Below are 21,401 nucleotides of genomic sequence, written 5' to 3'. Positions count from 1 at the left end.
ACCACCACCATCCCTCCTTCAGAGTGCTGGGACTATACTTACCACCACCATCCCTCCTTCAGAGTGCAGGCACTATACTTACCACCACCATCCCTCCTTCAGAGTGCCGGGACTATACTTACCACCACCATCCCTCCTTCAGAGTGCTGGCACTATACTTACCACCACCATCCCTCCTTCAGAGTGCTGGGACTATACTTACCACCACCATCCCTCCTTCAGAGTGCAGGCACTATACTTACCACCACCATCCCTCCTTCAGAGTGCCGGGACTATACTTACCACCACCATCCCTCCTTCAGAGTGCTGGGACTATACTTACCACCACCATCCCTCCTTCAGAGTGCAGGCACTATACTTACCACCACCGTCCCTCCTTCAGAGTGCCGGGACTATACTTACCACCACCGTCCCTCCTTCAGAGTGCAGGCACTATACTTACCACCACCGTCCCTCCTTCAGAGTGCAGGCACTATACTTACCACCACCGTCCCTCCTTCAGAGTGCCGACACTATACTTACCACCACCGTCCCTCCTTCAGAGTGCAGGCACTATACTTACCACCACCATCCCTCCTTCAGAGTGCAGGCACTATACTTACCACCACCGTCCCTCCTTCAGAGTGCCGACACTATACTTACCACCACCGTCCCTCCTTCAGAGTGCAGGCACTATACTTACCACCACCATCCCTCCTTCAGAGTGCTGGCACTATACTTACCACCACCATCCCTCCTTCAGAGTGCTGGGACTATACTTACCACCACCATCCCTCCTTCAGAGTGCTGGCACTATACTTACCACCACCATCCCTCCTTCAGAGTGCAGGCACTATACTTACCACCACCATCCCTCCTTCAGAGTGCCGGGACTATACTTACCACCACCATCCCTCCTTCAGAGTGCTGGCACTATACTTACCACCACCATCCCTCCTTCAGAGTGCCGGGACTATACTTACCACCACCATCCCTCCTTCAGAGTGCTGGCACTATACTTACCACCACCATCCCTCCTTCAGAGTGCTGGCACTATACTTACCACCACCATCCCTCCTTCAGAGTGCAGGCACTATACTTACCACCACCATCCCTCCTTCAGAGTGCAGGCACTATACTTACCACCACCATCCCTCCTTCAGAGTGCTGGGACTATACTTACCACCACCATCCCTCCTTCAGAGTGCTGGCACTATACTTACCACCACCATCCCTCCTTCAGAGTGCTGGCACTATACTTACCACCACCATCCCTCCTTCAGAGTGCAGGCACTATACTTACCACCACCATCCCTCCTTCAGAGTGCAGGCACTATACTTACCACCACCATCCCTCCTTCAGAGTGCTGGGACTATACTTACCACCACCATCCCTCCTTCAGAGTGCTGGGACTATACTTACCACCACCATCCCTCCTTCAGAGTGCTGGGACTATACTTACCACCACCATCCCTCCTTCAGAGTGCAGGCACTATACTTACCACCACCATCCCTCCTTCAGAGTGCTGGGACTATACTTACCACCACCATCCCTCCTTCAGAGTGCAGGCACTATACTTACCACCACCATCCCTCCTTCAGAGTGCTGGGACTATACTTACCACCACCATCCCTCCTTCAGAGTGCAGGCACTATACTTACCACCACCATCCCTCCTTCAGAGTGCTGGGACTATACTTACCACCACCATCCCTCCTTCAGAGTGCAGGCACTATACTTACCACCACCATCCCTCCTTCAGAGTGCTGGGACTATACTTACCACCACCATCCCTCCTTCAGAGTGCTGGCACTATACTTACCACCACCGTCCCTCCTTCAGAGTGCAGGCACTATACTTACCACCACCATCCCTCCTTCAGAGTGCTGGCACTATACTTACCACCACCATCCCTCCTTCAGAGTGCTGGCACTATACTTACCACCACCGTCCCTCCTTCAGAGTGCTGGCACTATACTTACCACCACCATCCCTCCTTCAGAGTGCTGGCACTATACTTACCACCACCATCCCTCCTTCAGAGTGCTGGGACTATACTTACCACCACCATCCCTCCTTCAGAGTGCTGGCACTATACTTACCACCACCATCCCTCCTTCAGAGTGCAGACACTATACTTACCACCACCATCCCTCCTTCAGAGTGCCGGGACTATACTTACCACCACCATCCCTCCTTCAGAGTGCTGGGACTATACTTACCACCACCATCCCTCCTTCAGAGTGCAGGCACTGTACTTACCACCACCATCCCTCCTTCAGAGTGCTGGCACTATACTTACCACCACCATCCCTCCTTCAGAGTGCTGGGACTATACTTACCACCACCATCCCTCCTTCAGAGTGCCGGGACTATACTTACCACCACCATCCCTCCTTCAGAGTGCTGGGACTATACTTACCACCACCATCCCTCCTTCAGAGTGCTGGCACTATACTTACCACCACCATCCCTCCTTCAGAGTGCAGGCACTATACTTACCACCACCATCCCTCCTTCAGAGTGCCGGGACTATACTTACCACCACCATCCCTCCTTCAGAGTGCAGGCACTATACTTACCACCACCATCCCTCCTTCAGAGTGCTGGGACTATACTTACCACCACCATCCCTCCTTCAGAGTGCTGGGACTATACTTACCACCACCATCCCTCCTTCAGAGTGCTGGCACTATACTTACCACCACCATCCCTCCTTCAGAGTGCCGGCACTATACTTACCACCACCATCCCTCCTTCAGAGTGCAGGCACTATACTTACCACCACCACCCCTCCTTCAGAGTGCTGGCACTATACTTACCACCACCATCCCTCCTTCAGAGTGCTGGGACTATACTTACCACCACCATCCCTCCTTCAGAGTGCTGGGACTATACTTACCACCACCATCCCTCCTTCAGAGTGCAGGCACTATACTTACCACCACCACCCCTCCTTCAGAGTGCCGGCACTATACTTACCACCACCATCCCTCCTTCAGAGTGCTGGGACTATACTTACCACCACCATCCCTCCTTCAGAGTGCTGGCACTATACTTACCACCACCATCCCTCCTTCAGAGTGCAGGCACTATACTTACCACCACCATCCCTCCTTCAGAGTGCTGGCACTATACTTACCACCACCATCCCTCCTTCAGAGTGCCGGCACTATACTTACCACCACCATCCCTCCTTCAGAGTGCTGGCACTATACTTACCACCACCACCCCTCCTTCAGAGTGCCGGCACTATACTTACCACCACCATCCCTCCTTCAGAGTGCTGGCACTATACTTACCACCACCATCCCTCCTTCAGAGTGCTGGGACTATACTTACCACCACCGTCCCTCCTTCAGAGTGCCGGGACTATACTTACCACCACCATCCCTCCTTCAGAGTGCAGACACTATACTTACCACCACCATCCCTCCTTCAGAGTGCCGGGACTATACTTACCACCACCATCCCTCCTTCAGAGTGCTGGGACTATACTTACCACCACCATCCCTCCTTCAGAGTGCAGGCACTGTACTTACCACCACCATCCCTCCTTCAGAGTGCTGGCACTATACTTACCACCACCATCCCTCCTTCAGAGTGCTGGGACTATACTTACCACCACCATCCCTCCTTCAGAGTGCCGGGACTATACTTACCACCACCATCCCTCCTTCAGAGTGCTGGGACTATACTTACCACCACCATCCCTCCTTCAGAGTGCTGGCACTATACTTACCACCACCATCCCTCCTTCAGAGTGCAGGCACTATACTTACCACCACCATCCCTCCTTCAGAGTGCCGGGACTATACTTACCACCACCATCCCTCCTTCAGAGTGCAGGCACTATACTTACCACCACCATCCCTCCTTCAGAGTGCCGGGACTATACTTACCACCACCATCCCTCCTTCAGAGTGCTGGCACTATACTTACCACCACCATCCCTCCTTCAGAGTGCTGGGACTATACTTACCACCACCGTCCCTCCTTCAGAGTGCTGGCACTATACTTACCACCACCATCCCTCCTTCAGAGTGCTGGGACTATACTTACCACCACCATCCCTCCTTCAGAGTGCCGGCACTATACTTACCACCACCATCCCTCCTTCAGAGTGCTGGGACTATACTTACCACCACCATCCCTCCTTCAGAGTGCTGGCACTATACTTACCACCACCATCCCTCCTTCAGAGTGCTGGGACTATACTTACCACCACCATCCCTCCTTCAGAGTGCAGGCACTATACTTACCACCACCATCCCTCCTTCAGAGTGCTGGGACTATACTTACCACCACCATCCCTCCTTCAGAGTGCTGGGACTATACTTACCACCACCATCCCTCCTTCAGAGTGCTGGCACTATACTTACCACCACCATCCCTCCTTCAGAGTGCTGGGACTATACTTACCACCACCATCCCTCCTTCATTGTGCTGGCACTGTACTTACCACCTGCATCCCCCCTTCATTGTGCTGGCACTGTACTTACCACCTGCATCCCCCCTTCATTGTGCTGGCACTGTACTTACCACCTGCATCCCTCCTTCATTGTGCTGGCACTGTACTTACCACCTGCATCCCCCCTTCATTGTGCTGGCACTGTAGTTACCACCACCATCCCTCCTTCAGAGTGCAGGCACTATACTTACCACCACCATCCCTCCTTCAGAGTGCAGGCACTATACTTACCACCACCACCCCTCCTTCAGAGTGCAGGCACTGTACTTACCACCACCATCCCTCCTTCAGAGTGCCGGGACTATACTTACCACCACCATCCCTCCTTCAGAGTGCAGGCACTATACTTACCACCACCATCCCTCCTTCAGAGTGCAGGCACTATACTTACCACCACCATCCCTCCTTCAGAGTGTTGGGACTATACTTACCACCACCATCCCTCCTTCAGAGTGCTGGGACTATACTTACCACCACCATCCCTCCTTCAGAGTGCTGGGACTATACTTACCACCACCATCCCTCCTTCAGAGTGCTGGCACTATACTTACCACCACCATCCCTCCTTCAGAGTGCAGGCACTATACTTACCACCACCATCCCTCCTTCAGAGTGCTGGGACTATACTTACCACCACCATCCCTCCTTCAGAGTGCAGGCACTATACTTACCACCACCATCCCTCCTTCAGAGTGCTGGGACTATACTTACCACCACCATCCCTCCTTCAGAGTGCTGGCACTATACTTACCACCACCATCCCTCCTTCAGAGTGCTGGCACTATACTTACCACCACCATCCCTCCTTCAGAGTGCAGGCACTATACTTACCACCACCATCCCTCCTTCAGAGTGCTGGGACTATACTTACCACCACCATCCCTCCTTCAGAGTGCTGGCACTATACTTACCACCACCATCCCTCCTTCAGAGTGCTGGCACTATACTTACCACCACCATCCCTCCTTCAGAGTGCAGGCACTATACTTACCACCACCATCCCTCCTTCAGAGTGCTGGGACTATACTTACCACCACCATCCCTCCTTCAGAGTGCTGGCACTATACTTACCACCACCATCCCTCCTTCAGAGTGCTGGGACTATACTTACCACCACCATCCCTCCTTCAGAGTGCTGGCACTATACTTACCACCACCATCCCTCCTTCAGAGTGCTGGGACTATACTTACCACCACCATCCCTCCTTCAGAGTGCTGGGACTATACTTACCACCACCATCCCTCCTTCAGAGTGCTGGCACTATACTTACCACCACCATCCCTCCTTCAGAGTGCTGGCACTATACTTACCACCACCATCCCTCCTTCAGAGTGCTGGGACTATACTTACCACCACCGTCCCTCCTTCAGAGTGCTGGCACTATACTTACCACCACCATCCCTCCTTCAGAGTGCTGGGACTATACTTACCACCACCATCCCTCCTTCAGAGTGCTGGGACTATACTTACCACCACCATCCCTCCTTCAGAGTGCTGGGACTATACTTACCACCACCATCCCTCCTTCAGAGTGCTGGGACTATACTTACCACCACCATCCCTCCTTCAGAGTGCTGGCACTATACTTACCACCACCATCCCTCCTTCAGAGTGCTGGGACTATACTTACCACCACCATCCCTCCTTCAGAGTGCTGGGACTATACTTACCACCACCATCCCTCCTTCAGAGTGCTGGCACTATACTTACCACCACCATCCCTCCTTCAGAGTGCAGGCACTATACTTACCACCACCATCCCTCCTTCAGAGTGCTGGGACTATACTTACCACCACCATCCCTCCTTCAGAGTGCTGGCACTATACTTACCACCACCATCCCTCCTTCAGAGTGCTGGCACTATACTTACCACCACCATCCCTCCTTCAGAGTGCTGGGACTATACTTACCACCACCATCCCTCCTTCAGAGTGCAGGCACTATACTTACCACCACCATCCCTCCTTCAGAGTGCTGGGACTATACTTACCACCACCATCCCTCCTTCAGAGTGCCGGGACTATACTTACCACCACCATCCCTCCTTCAGAGTGCCGGCACTATACTTACCACCACCATCCCTCCTTCAGAGTGCTGGGACTATACTTACCACCACCATCCCTCCTTCAGAGTGCAGGCACTATACTTACCACCACCATCCCTCCTTCAGAGTGCTGGGACTATACTTACCACCACCATCCCTCCTTCAGAGTGCTGGCACTATACTTACCACCACCATCCCTCCTTCAGAGTGCCGGGACTATACTTACCACCACCATCCCTCCTTCAGAGTGCAGGCACTATACTTACCACCACCATCCCTCCTTCAGAGTGCTGGCACTATACTTACCACCACCATCCCTCCTTCAGAGTGCCGGGACTATACTTACCACCACCATCCCTCCTTCAGAGTGCAGGCACTATACTTACCACCACCATCCCTCCTTCAGAGTGCAGGCACTGTACTTACCACCACCATCCCTCCTTCAGAGTGCTGGGACTATACTTACCACCACCATCCCTCCTTCAGAGTGCAGGCACTATACTTACTACCACCATCCCTCCTTCAGAGTGCTGGCACTATACTTACCACCACCATCCCTCCTTCAGAGTGCTGGGACTATACTTACCACCACCATCCCTCCTTCAGAGTGCAGGCACTATACTTACCACCACCATCCCTCCTTCAGAGTGCAGGCACTATACTTACCACCACCACCCCTCCTTCAGAGTGCTGGCACTATACTTACCACCACCATCCCTCCTTCAGAGTGCTGGGACTATACTTACCACCACCATCCCTCCTTCAGAGTGCTGGGACTATACTTACCACCACCATCCCTCCTTCAGAGTGCTGGGACTATACTTACCACCACCATCCCTCCTTCAGAGTGCTGGGACTATACTTACCACCACCATCCCTCCTTCAGAGTGCAGGCACTGTACTTACCACCACCATCCCTCCTTCAGAGTGCTGGGACTATACTTACCACCACCATCCCTCCTTCAGAGTGCAGGCACTATACTTACTACCACCATCCCTCCTTCAGAGTGCTGGGACTATACTTACCACCACCGTCCCTCCTTCAGAGTGCTGGCACTATACTTACCACCACCATCCCTCCTTCAGAGTGCTGGGACTATACTTACCACCACCATCCCTCCTTCAGAGTGCTGGGACTATACTTACCACCACCATCCCTCCTTCAGAGTGCTGGGACTATACTTACCACCACCATCCCTCCTTCAGAGTGCTGGGACTATACTTACCACCACCATCCCTCCTTCAGAGTGCTGGGACTATACTTACCACCACCATCCCTCCTTCAGAGTGCTGGGACTATACTTACCACCACCATCCCTCCTTCAGAGTGCAGGCACTATACTTACCACCACCATCCCTCCTTCAGAGTGCAGGCACTGTACTTACCACCACCATCCCTCCTTCAGAGTGCAGGCACTGTACTTACCACTACCATCCCTCCTTCAGAGTGCAGGCACTGTACTTACTACCACCATCTCTCCTTCAGAGTGCAGGCACTGTACTTACTACCACCATCCCTCATTTAGAGTGCCAGCACTATACTTACCACCACCGTCCCTCCTTCAGAGTGCTGGCACTATACTCACCACCACCATCCCTCCTTCAGAGTGCTGGCACTATACTTACCACCACCGTCCCTCCTTCAGAGTGCAGGCACTATACTTACCACCACCATCCCTCCTTCAGAGTGCCAGCACTATACTTACCACCACCATCCCTCCTTCAGAGTGCCAGCACTATACTTACCACCACCATCCCTCCTTCAGAGTGCTGGCACTATACTTACCACCACCGTCCCTCCTTCAGAGTGCTGGCACTATACTCACCACCACCATCCCTCCTTCAGAGTGCCAGCACTATACTTACCACCACCATCCCTCCTTCAGAGTGCCGGGACTATACTTACCACCACCATCCCCCCTTCAGAGTGCCGGCACTATATTTACCACCACCATCCCTCCTTCAGAGTGCAGGCACTGTACTTACTACCACCATCCCTCCTTCAGAGTGCAGGCACTATACTTACTACCACCATCCCTCCTTCAAAGTGCAGGCACTGTACTTACTACCACCACCCCTCCTTCAAAGTGCAGGCACTATACTTCCCACCTCCAGGACTCAAGTCCGACTAACTGGTATCACTGAATCACTTCACAAAATGTTAACTTGTTCACACTCTAACAGCACATCAGGTCCAGAAATCAATTTCCTCCACTCATTCCCACCTAACACTCTTAAACCTGTATGGCTATACATTAATCTGTTCAGAATGTACAATCGTACTCCGAGTTTCGACCATAATTCGTTCCCGAAGGCTGTTCGAGTGCCGTTACCGAACGAATTTGCTCCCATAAGGAATAATAAATTAGATTAGTCGGTTTCAGACCCCCAAAAATACACTTACAAAAGTACACTTACAAAAATACACTTACAAAAATACACTTACAAAAATACACTTACAAAAATACACTTACAAAAGTACACTTACAAAAATACACTTACAAAAATACACTTACAAAAGTACACTTACAAAAATACACTTACAAAAATACACTTACAAAAATACACTTACAAAAATACACTTACAAAAATACACTTACAAAAGTACACTTACAAAAATACACTTACAAAAATACACTTACAAAAGTACACTTACAAAAGTACACTTACAAAAATACACTTACAAAAATACACTTACAAAAATACACTTACAAAAATACACTTACAAAAGTACACTTACAAAAGTACACTTACAAAAATACACTTACAAAAATACACTTACAAAAGTACACTTACAAAAGTACACTTACAAAAATACACTTACAAAAATACACTTACAAAAGTACACTTACAAAAGTACACTTACAAAAATACACTTACAAAAATACACTTACAAAAATACACTTACAAAAATACACTTACAAAAATACACTTACAAAAATACACTTACAAAAATACACTTACAAAAGTACACTTACAAAAATACACTTACAAAAATACACTTACAAAAATACACTTACAAAAATACACTTACAAAAGTACACTTACAAAAATACACTTACAAAAATACACTTACAAAAGTACACTTACAAAAATACACTTACAAAAATACACTTACAAAAGTACACTTACAAAAATACACTTACAAAAATACACTTACAAAAATACACTTACAAAAATACACTTACAAAAATACACTTACAAAAATACACTTACAAAAATACACTTACAAAAGCACTTACATAATTGTTCGAGTTGGGAGCCGTACGAAACTTGAGGTACCACTGTACGTTTATACACAATTTTATTGTTTCTAATAAGATACAATCATAAAACTGTACAATGAATGATGAATATAATAATGTGCATTTTTTTGGTGCTGGTTTATTCTTAAGATTTTATAAATACTCTGTGAGTTATTGGAGAAATTATTTTTTTTGTTTTTTCATTTTTATTTGTCAGCAAGGGTCAGGTTTTAATTTTCTTGTCTTAGGTTTGTCGGGAAACAGGACAAGTGTTAGGTAAGGTCTGTCAGGGAACTGGACGAGTGTTAGGTAAGGTCTGTCAGGGAACTGGACGAGTGTTAGGTAAGGTCTGTCAGGGAACTGGACGAGTGTTAGGTAAGGTCTGTCAGGGAACTGGACGAGTGTTAGGTAAGGTCTGTCGGAACTGGACGAGTGTTAGGTAAGGTCTGTCAGGGAACTGGACGAGTGTTAGGTAAGGTCTGTCAGGGAACAGGACAAGTGTTAGGTAAGGTTTGTCAGGAAACAGGACAAGTGTTAGGTAAGGTCTGTCAGGAAACAGGACAAAGTGTTAGGTAAGGTCTGTCAGGAAACATGACAGGTGCTTCCTGACACAGGTCTTAGTCATATGACGACCGACAGCTGGAGCGTTTGGTCATCTGGCTGAGACCTTCCACTGGCTTACCTCTCTACCACTTCAAAAACTATAATTATAATTATAACCATTAGATCTATTTATTCTCTGCTTCCTTAGAATTGTAACTTTTTCAATGTCTATTTTATGACATTTTACCCACACTGGGGCTTTGTCAGTACAGTAAAGGCGCTTCTCGACTTACGAAGGTTCGGTTTATGGTATTTCAACTTTACGATGGTGCAGCAGCAATTACCTTGGAGATGAGACTTAAGATAATTACCCAACATGAAGGCAACAAGTCCATAACTTGTATTCATTTGTTGAATACAAGTTATGGACTGGTATTTAGTTACAGTAATTACAGTGGACCCCCGGTTAACGATATTTTTTCACTCCAGAAGTATGTTCAGGTGCCAGTACTGACCGAATTTGTTCCCATAAGGAATATTGTGAAGTAGATTAGTCCATTTCAGACCCCCAAACATACACGTACAAACGCACTTACATAAATACACTTACATAATTGGTCGCATTCGGAGGTAATCGTTATGCGGGGGTCCACTGTATTTGCTTATTTATTAAGTGACATTGGAACATAATGCCATCGTAAGTCAAGGACCACCTATAGTTATAAAGCCCTACTATAGGTGATTAAACCCCACTGGCATTATGTAACCCCCACTGGGATTATATAACCATCCACCACTGGGATTATATAACTTCCCACTGTGGGTGTAATGTGTATTCACATCACTGCCTTACTTACACCATTGTTATCTGACTTTGTGGTTTCTCACGTAGGAACACTCCGATTGTCTGCCGCCTCTACCCGCCGCATGCAGTGGTGTTTCCGAAGCTACCAGCTGTCAGCCTACAACAGTCGGAGTCACGCAAACAGGTGATGACTTACAGATGGAGTTTATGCTGTTTAAATATAGATATTTAAATCTGATGTAGGTAGTAGGTTGGTAGGCAGCAACCGCCCAGGGAGGTACTACCGTCCTGCCAAGTGAGTGTAAAACGGAAACCTGTAATTGTTTTACATGATGGTAGGATTGCTGGTGTCTTTTTTCTGTCTCATAAACATGCAAGATTTCAGGTACGTCTTGCTACTACTTCTTACACTTAGGTCACACTACACATACATTTTTTTTTTTTCAACAAACCAGCTGTATCCCACCAAGGCAGGGTAGCCCAAAAAGAAAAACGAAACACATACACGTACATGTACAAGCATATATATATACACACCCCTCTGGGTTTTCTTCTATTTTCTTTCTAGTTCTTATTCTTGTTTATTTCCTCTTATCTCCATGGGGAAGTGGAACAGAATTCTTCCTCCGTAAGCCATGCGTGTTGTAAGAGGCGACTAAAATGCCGGGAGCAAGGGGCTAGTAACCCCTTTTCCTGTATAAATTACTAAATTTAAAAAGAGAAACTTTCGTTTTTCTTTTTGGGCCACCCTGCCTTGGTGGGATATGGCTGGTGTGTTGAAAGAAAAAGAGAATATGGCAAGCATGTGTGAGAGTGTGCTAGATGGGAGTGAGTTGAGACAAATGGTTTTTGGGACTTGAGCTGTTGGAATGTGAGCATGGTAATATTTTATGAAGGGATTCAGGGAAACCGGTTAGCCAGACTTGAGTCCTGGAGGTGGGAAGCACAATGCCTGCACTTTAAAGGAAGGGTTTGGGATATTTGCTGTTTGGAGGGAAAATCCTAGAGGGACTAGTACCGAACTTGCACACGAAAATCACTCACTACGAAAGCAAAAGACTTGGCAGACGATGCACCATCCCCCCAATGAAAAGCAGGGGTGTCACTAGCACGTTAAGAGACCATACAATAAGTGTCAGGGGCCCGAGACTGTTCAACTGCCTCCCAGCACACATAAGGGGGATTACCAACAGACCCCTGGCAGTCTTCAAGCTGGCACTGGACAAGCACCTAAAGTCAGTTCCGGATCAGCCGGGCTGTGGCTCATACGTTGGTTTGCGTGCAGCCAGCAGCAACAGCCTGGTTGATCAGGCTCTGATCCACCAGGAGGCCTGGTCACAGACCGGGCCGCGGGGGCGTTGACCCCCGGAACTCTCTCCAGGTAAACTCCAGGTAAACATCCAAACTGTCGTATCTGAGTGCCTTTGGCAAGACAGTGATAGTGTCGCCGTTCTGCAGTAGGAAACAGCCAGCGTGCTGAAAAAAACAGAGTTCAACCCTTTCACTGTCGAGACCGCTGCTCACAAACTTGCTGTCAGTATCAAAGAATTAAAAAACAAAATAATTTTTTCTTATGAAATGATAAGAGAATCTTTTCCCAGTGGTAATGACACCAAAAGTACGAAATTTGATGGAAAACTTAGGGAATTATGATCTCGCAAAGTTAGCAGTCATGATGATATTTACGCTTCGGCGATTTTACCTGCTTTAACCCTTTGACTGTCGCGGCCGTATATATACGTTTGCGAGGTACCGTGTTTGACGTATATATACTCATAAATTCTAGCGGCTTCAAATCAGGCAGGAGAAAGCTAGTAGGCCCACATGTGAGAGAATGGGTCTGTGTGGTCAGTGTGCACCACATAAAAAAAATCCTGGAGCACGCAGTGCATAATGAGAAAAAAAAAACTCCGACCGTTTTTTTTAATTAAAATGCCGACTTTGTGGTCTATTTTCGTATAGTATTTGTGGTTGTATTCTCGTTTTCTTGGTCTCATTTGATAGAATGGAAACTATATTATAGAAATGGAGGTGATTTTGATTAATTTTACTATAAAAAGAACCTGAAAATGGAGCACAAAGTACAGGAAATGTTTGATTTTTGCCGATGTTCAAAAGTGAACAAATGATGTCATTTTCCAATAAATGTCCAACTAGCCATTCTAATACGCAGTCATGAATGGGTTGATGTAATTTTTACAATTATTACAGTATTGCAGTAGTCTGCATAACAGTAAATCTTCTATTTTTTGTTTGAATAAAATTTCAAAATAAAAAGCAAGAGTAATATCACAGGGACCTGGAGACATGACTGATGAACAAAGAAAATGTTATTTTAGAGCCAGGAATGTCTGCATTGTTCATTCTGGACCTTATTTTGAAATTGTCGTATTTTTTAATTTTCGTGAAATTGGCCAAATTGCAAATTTCTGACCATGTTATTGGGTAGTTGAAATCGGTAAATGGGCAGTTTCTTGTACTCAATCGATAGAAAAAATCGAGTTCTGAAGAAATAGTTATGAGTTTGGTTGACTGGAATAACGGAATTAGCCGAAAATAGGGCTCAAAGTGGGCGAAATTGCCGATTTTTAAATATCGCCGAAGTCGCTAACTTCGCGAGAGCGTAATTCCGTCAGTTTTCCACCAAATTTCGTTTTTTTGGTGTCTTTACAATCGGGAAAAGAATCTCTATCATTTCATAAGAAAAAATAATTTTTTTTTTTTTCGAATATTTTGCGACACCAGAAGCAACTTCAGGATTTGGCCCTTCGACAGTCAAAGGGTTAAACCCTATTTTCAGCCAGTTCCATTGTTCCAGTCGACCAAACTCAGCTATTTCACTAGAACTCCTTTTGTTCTATCGGCTGAGTACAAGAAATTGCCCATTTACTTATTTCAGCTACCCAATAAAGTGATTAGAAATTGGTAATTTGGCCAATTTCATACACAATTTAAGAAATGACAATTTCAAAATAGGGTCCAGAATTAGCAGTGCAAACATTCCTAGCACTAACATAACATTTTCTCTGTTCACTAGTCATGTCTCCAGACCCTCTTATATTACACTTGCTTTCCATTTTGAATTTTATTCACACAAAAAACAGATTTATTGTTATGTAGACCACTGCATTATTGCACAGATGGTATAAATATTATCAGTGAATTTGTGAAAGCATATTAGACCCACCAGTTGACGTGTATTGGACACGTGACGTGATTTATTTACTCTTGAACGTTTCTGCTACTTTGAGCTGAATTTCAATTTTTTTTATCTGTAAGCCATTCAAAATCATCTCTAGTTCTGTAATATATCTTCCAATCTATCAAATGAGATCAAGAAAACGAGAATACAACCATAAATACCATACGAAAATACACCACAAAGTCGCTGTTTTAAATGAAAAACACAGTCGGGATTTTTTCTCTCATTACGCACTGTGTGCTGCAGGATTTTTTTTTATACTGTGCACACTGACCACTCAGACCCATTCTCTCATATGTAGGCCTATCAGTTTTCTCCCGCAAGATTGGAAGCCACTAGAATTTTGGCATACTATTACAGGACCGACACTGGCTTGCAAGCCGTAATATTACGGGACCAACAGTGAAAGGGTTAAATCTGAAATATGGGCAGAAGGTTGCAGTTCAGTAGATTGGTTAAATTTTGACATCATTGTATATTGAAATATAGCGATTATGGAAATATAGCGATTATGGAAATATAGCTGTTATGGAAATATAGCTGTTATGGAAATATAGCTGTTATGGAAATATAGCTGTTATGGAAATATAGCTGTTATGGAAATATAGCTGTTATGGAAATATAGCTGTTATGGAAATATAGCTGTTATGGAAATATATAGCTGTTATGGAAATATAGCTGTTATGGAAATATAGCTGTTATGGAAATATATCTGTTATGGAAATATAGCTGTTATGGAAATATATCTGTTATGGAAATATAGCTGTTATGGAAATATAGCTGTTATGGAAATATAGCTGTTATGGAAATATAGCTGTTATGGAAATATAGCTGTTATGGAAATATATCTGTTATGGAAATATAGCTGTTATGGAAATATAGCTGTTATGGAAATATAGCTGTTATGGAAATATAGCTGTTATGGAAATATAGCTGTTATGGTTTAGAACACTTGTGCAACATCTTAGAATCCTTGTTGTGGAATCGTTTCATCAGTCAGTGGCTTCTTCAGGCCAATACAGAGAAAGGCGGAAGACGAGGAGGAGTTTGAGGTAATCAGTCCCCCAGCCTGGATGTGATGTGTCCGGTCCATCGATCTCGGACTGAAGAAAGTTGCATCAAACTGGTCCATGGTTGAGAGAAATGTGATTTAATTAAGTTTCATTAAAAATAGCTTTGATTTCACTATAAATATTAGTTCAGGGTTATATAAATTAGATTCTTTTATAAATAGAATTTGTGAGGAATTTCAGTGCTATTCTATTATTTTTACATTTCCTTGATAATGTGAAAAATCATTTAGTAATTTATACAGGAGAGGGGGTTACTAGCCCCTTGCTCTTGCCATTTGAGTTAATTCTTATAACGCATGGCTTATGGACGAAAAATTCTGTTCCACTTCCCCATGGAGATAAGAGGAAAGAAGAACAGGAACTAGTAAGAAAATAGAAGAAAATCCCGCTGGGTATGTATGTATATATGCTTGTACGTGTATGTGTAGTGTGACCTAAGTGTAAGTAGAAGTAGCAAGATGTACCTGAAATCTTGCATGTTTATGAGACAGAAAAAAGATACCAGCAATCCTACCATCATATATAACAATTACAGGTTTTCGTTTTACACCCACTTGGCAGGATGGTAGTACCTCCCTGGGTGGTTGTTGTCTACCAACCTACTATCACAGGACAGTAGTACTTCCCTGGGTGGTTGCTGTCTACCAACCTACTACCACAGGACAGTAGTACCTCCCTGGTGATTGCTGTTTACCAACCTATTACCACAGGATGGTACTACCTACCTGGGTGGTTGCTGTCTACCAACCTACTTCCACAGGATGGTAGTACCTTCCTGGGTGGTTGCTGTTTACCAACCTACTACCACAGGATGGTAGTACCTTCCTGGGTGGTTGCTGTTTACCAACCTACTACCACAGGATGGTAGTACCTTCCTGGGTGGTTGCTGTTTACCAACCTACTACCACAGGATGGTAGTACCTACCTGGGCAGTTGCTGTCTACCAACCTATTTCCACTGGATGGTAGTACCTCCCTGGGTGGTTGTTGTCTACCAATCTACTACCACAGGATGGTAGTACCTCCCCCAGGCGGTTACTGTCTACCAACCTACTGCCACAGGACGGTAGTACCTCCCTGGGCGGTTGCTGTCTACCAACCTACTACCACAGGATGGTAGTACCTCCCTGGGCAGCTGCTGTCTACCAACCTACTACCACAGGATGGTAGTATCTACCTGGGTGGTTGCTGTCTACCAACCAACTTCCACTGGATGGTAGTACCTCCCTGGGTAGTTTCTGTCTACCAATCTACTACCACAGGACAGTAGTACCTCCCTGGGTGGTTGCTGTCTACGAACCTACTACCACAGAATGATAGTATCTCCCTGGGTGGTTACCGGCTACCAACCTACTGCCACATGACAGTAGTACCTCCCTGGGCAGTTGCTGTATACCAACCTACTACCACAGGATGGTAGTACCTCCCTGGGCAGTTGCTGTCTACCAACCTACTAACACAGGATGGTAGTACCTTCCTGGGCAGTTGCTGTCTACCAACCTACTGCCACATTACAGTAGTACCTCCCTGGGCAGTTGCTGTCTACCAACCTACTACCTAGGAATATAACAATATAATTCACATTTTCCAGGTGTTCCTTCAGATGCCAGGAGAAAAATGGACACCCCATCCACCAGCAAAAATGAAAATCCACCGCAGAAATATTTGACATCAACGCAGACAATAGACATATGCAGGAGACTGGAGCAAGGTGAAGATACTAGTGTTCTGATGAAGGAGTACAAGATTGGAGCATTACCCTTACGTTCTATTCGCTCTGAAAAAGATCGACTACTAAAGTTCTTCACTGATTCATTGTCTTACAATGGTTCAGCATCTCACCAGTTTCAGGTGTCTGGCAAGGGTTCGGAAACTAACAAAGGCTCGGTATCTAACAAAGGTTCAACACCTGACAAAGTCACAATGTCTGATAAAGGTTCAGAATCTAATAAAAATTTGGTGTTTTATGAAGGTTCAACATCCAACAAACGTTCAAGGTTTGATAAAGACTCAGTGTCTAACAAAGGTTCAATGTCACACAGTGGTTCAATGTATCACAAAGGTACTGTATTAAAAAAAGGCTCAATATCTGACAAAGGTTTTGTGTTGAATAGAGATTCAGTATGTAATAGGGGTTCTATATTTGGCAAAGGTTTGATGTTTAACAAAGAGTCAGCGTCCGACAAAGGTTCCTCATCTAACAAAGGCGTTGATAAGAGGAAACTTATACCAAAGCGTAAATTGGAAGTCTTGGACGCGGTGCTTTACGAGTGGTTGAAACTGAAATGGCTGGCAGGTGTCCAAGTGTCTCGACCAACTCTCTCTGAAAAGGCAAACGATTTTTATAAGAAGTTGAATGTTACTAATCAGTTTTTGCTATCTGAAAAGTGGTTGTCTCATTTCATAACCCGTCATGGGGTCAGGCTGGACGAATGTGACGAACAGAACACAGACAGTCATGAAACTGCTGAAACATGCTCGGAAATTTTTGCTAGCCTTGTTGAAGAGCATGATTTATCACCTGAACAGATTTATAATGCCAAAGAGATGCATTTGTTCTGGCGTTGCCTCCCTGCTTCTGTGCTTGTAGGTTTAGGTGAATCCAGCGCAATGGCAGCCAGGCGGAATAAGGACAGTCTGATGGTGTTAACCTGTGCTAATGCGGCAGGCACCCATAGGTTAAAATTACTTGTTGTGGGTAAATGTAGCAACCCTAGAGCTATTAAACATGTGACCCATCTACCGGTGGTTTACAAAGCTCAAAGCAATTCATGGTTGGACAAGGAAAACTTTCAAGATTGGTTTTATCATCATTTTGAACCAGAGGTGAAACAGCATTTCAAAAAAATTGGTTTACCTCAAGCCAGCAAAGCTATTCTTATATTGGATAATTGCAGAGCCGACCCTAATGAATTTGAGTTAGTTTCTGGCAATATTTTCACCACTTATCTTCCTTCTAATGTTACATCTCTAATTCAGCCCATGGAGCAAGGCGTTATCCAGACTATAAAGTCGAACTACAGAAGAGACTTCCTTAGAAAACTCGCTCATTTCCACGGTAGTATACAGGACTTTCAAGCAGCTTATAGCATGAAAGATGCAATCTACAGTGTAGCGTGTGCCTGGAATGATATTAAGAGCTTCACTTTAAGAAAAGCCTGGATCAAATTGTGGCCTAATGTTATGTTTGACGTGTCATCTGAGGAGGAAGATTTTGAAGGGTTTGGATTACAGGCAAAGAAATCGGTATTCTCCATTTTGGATGTTTTTAAAAATGCACTGCCTCCCAGTGCAGTTGCCAGTTTACATGAAGACGATTTCCAGGAATGGCTGGATGCTGACCAAACTGCCGAATTGACTCGGGAAGTGACTGATGATGATATCATTCAGAGTGTTTTAAATCCAGTTCATGAAACGAGTGAAGAAGAAGATTATGAAGTGCAAAGAGTGATAACCTGGGCTAAAGCTATTGAAAACCTAAAAGAACTCATTGAATTTACTGAAAGTAAGGCATGTTTTTCTGCACAGGAAGTTATGCTATTCCATAGATTACACTCGACATTTCTTCAAAAAAGGCACAGTAGTACCATCCAAGAAGATATCAGAGATTTCTTCAAAAAGGCCTCTAAAAATTATCAAAAAACATGCTCATTAATTGAGATGGATGAACCACTGACCCTGACAAATTCCTCGACGGAAGTTGAAACAGAAAAAGCACCTAGCAGTCCGCCAGTGCCAGAGTCATCTTAACCCTTAAATGGTCCAAACGTATATATACGTTTTTTCAACATCTGATAGTATGTAAAAAAATGTAGATCTTGTTTTTTTTTTGTTTTACATGTGAAAACGTGTAAAAAAACTTTTATCTACTTTTTTTTTTGTTATATTTGAAAATATGTAAAAAAAAGTAGATCTACTTTTGTAGCTACGAATTTGAACGTCGATTTGTTTGGACCGTTTAAGGGTTAATCTACAAACTTGTGCCATAAATTTTTAACAACATAAATCTAGAAACTGTTGTATTAATGTTGGTAGTATTACCAACATTATGTTAGGTAAAAGGCCACAAGTGCGACTAATGTGACATATTAGGTCAATGTTTTGCTCTCCAGGAGCATTGACAAAGCTCCTGGAGAGTGAAACATTACCACAATAAAATGTCATATTAGTTGCACTTGTGGCCTTTTACCAAACCAGAAACTGTTATTTCAGAATATTTAGTTAACCAAGAGATCTGTATTTAACATAGCCTATATATTTTATATTTTGGATACATAAACCTTTTTATGTGGGTGACTTGATAGTGGGGAAAGGCTCTTGATCTTAGGAATTGGAGTTATTTTCTCCATGTCACTGATGCCCTATAACCTCCCTGGAGGCTTGGCACTGCCCATGATTATAATTGCAGATTAACCCTTAAACTGTCCAAACATAGATCTACGTTCACGTGCGTAGCGCTCCGAATGTAGATCTACGTTTTATTTTAAACGCTTTCTTACGTAAAAAAAAAAACGTAATTTACATTCAGAGCGCTATGTACATGAACGTAGATCTACATTTGGACAATTTAAGGGTTAAGAATACAATAAAGCTATCTGCAGTATACAAAATGGTAACATTATATTTTTTGTTGTTAACACATCAGCCGTCTCCCACCAAGGTAGGGTGGCCCGAAAAAAAAAAAATTGAATGAATGATGGTTTTTCTTTTCAGGCCGCCCTACCTTGTCGGTATTGTATGCCATTCTTGTACAACTACCATTTTGTGTACTGTTAATAAAATGTTGTTAAGTACAAACAAAACACTAACATAAATGTGCATTTCAGGCAGACTAATCTTAATGCATCTTAGCGATACCCAAAGCGTAGTTTCGTGGATCATCATATTTCAGGATCCTTCATTATGTTCAAAATACTGTACGTAGAGCAGGTCATCAAGTATGTGTTGATTGGTTATTGAGCATGCAACACGACTCAAAAAAATGTAATGAGTACTTGTTAGTGGTAAATGATAACCCATCATAGATACAGAAACTCAGAAAAATAATTGGTCTGTATAATTTGACTTGCTGGGGTCCCTTCAACTGAAGAGGACCCCAGCAAGGGGTCAAAATATTTTTTTGAGTTTCTGTATCCATGTGGGTTAATGACCATCCAATAAAATACTGTTCTAGCTAATTCCTGAACTGATACTGCTCTAAAATGAATTGTGCAAAAAATAGGGGCCTATGAAAGTTATGTCATTAGATTTTTTTAAAAAATCCAGGCCTTGTCCACTGAAGGAACTCAAAAATTTATGATTCTTTTGTAGTAGCTTTGCAGATTGGTGTAAATACAGTAATTGGCAAGAAATATAAGTGAGCAAAATATTTTGTGTTAGTGCAATGATTTTAGCATTTTTGTAAATCATTTTTTATAGTATCAAGAATATACATTATAATGTAAATCTGTAAGTCTTAAGAAAATAGGTTTAAGGCACACTTATTTTTTTATATGTATAGTTTAAGATTCTTGGCATTTTTACGAGGTTAAGTTTTAATTTTTTTGATAATATACATTACAGGTATCCTGTAAATCTATAAACATTACATCCCTCAAGGGAGGGTCCTTAATGCTAGTGAGGGGCTCTTGATCCAAGGAATTGAAGTTATCCTCCCATTCCTTGGATCAAACCCAATTACCTCTCATTTTCCAGGCACCATATCACATCTACATGGTTAGCTCCTGAATGCATTACTAGTAATAATAATGTAATGTAAATATACAATAAAAGTAGATTGAAGACTTTTTTTTAAACTTGCCAAGGCAGTGTAACCCAAAGAAGAAAATACATCCACCATCATTCATCCAATTGCTGTCTTGCCAAAATGCATAACTGTGGGCTTCAACATGCTCTCAAGTGTCACCCATTTCTGTATAGACAATGTGTCATGTTAAAATTAACTTGTAAGTGTTCACATTACCCTCCAGTTGGAACACAGTTCAACTAACCCTTTATTAGAGTGCAAGCACTATGTACCACCTCCAGGACTTGTGTCC

At 44.2% G+C, this 21,401-nt stretch overlaps 1 protein-coding gene across 1 annotated transcript in view; it reads left to right on the top strand.

Annotated features, from left to right (window-relative positions):
* Positions 1–21,139, top strand: part of LOC138850944 (uncharacterized) — a gene marked incomplete at its 5' end in the record, with an annotated part of 35,149 nt that extends 14,010 nt beyond the window's left edge. Inside the window, 2 exon segments of the mRNA XM_070105373.1 lie at positions 11,177–11,273; positions 16,955–21,139. Of these exon segments, the coding sequence (XP_069961474.1) occupies positions 11,177–11,273; positions 16,955–19,113 (2,256 nt within the window).
* Positions 21,140–21,401: the final 262 nt, after the last annotated feature.

Source organism: Cherax quadricarinatus, chromosome 98, assembly GCF_038502225.1.
Source record: "Cherax quadricarinatus isolate ZL_2023a chromosome 98, ASM3850222v1, whole genome shotgun sequence".
Taxonomy (NCBI): domain Eukaryota; kingdom Metazoa; phylum Arthropoda; class Malacostraca; order Decapoda; family Parastacidae; genus Cherax; species Cherax quadricarinatus.
This window is presented reverse-complemented; position numbering and strand designations above follow the sequence as displayed.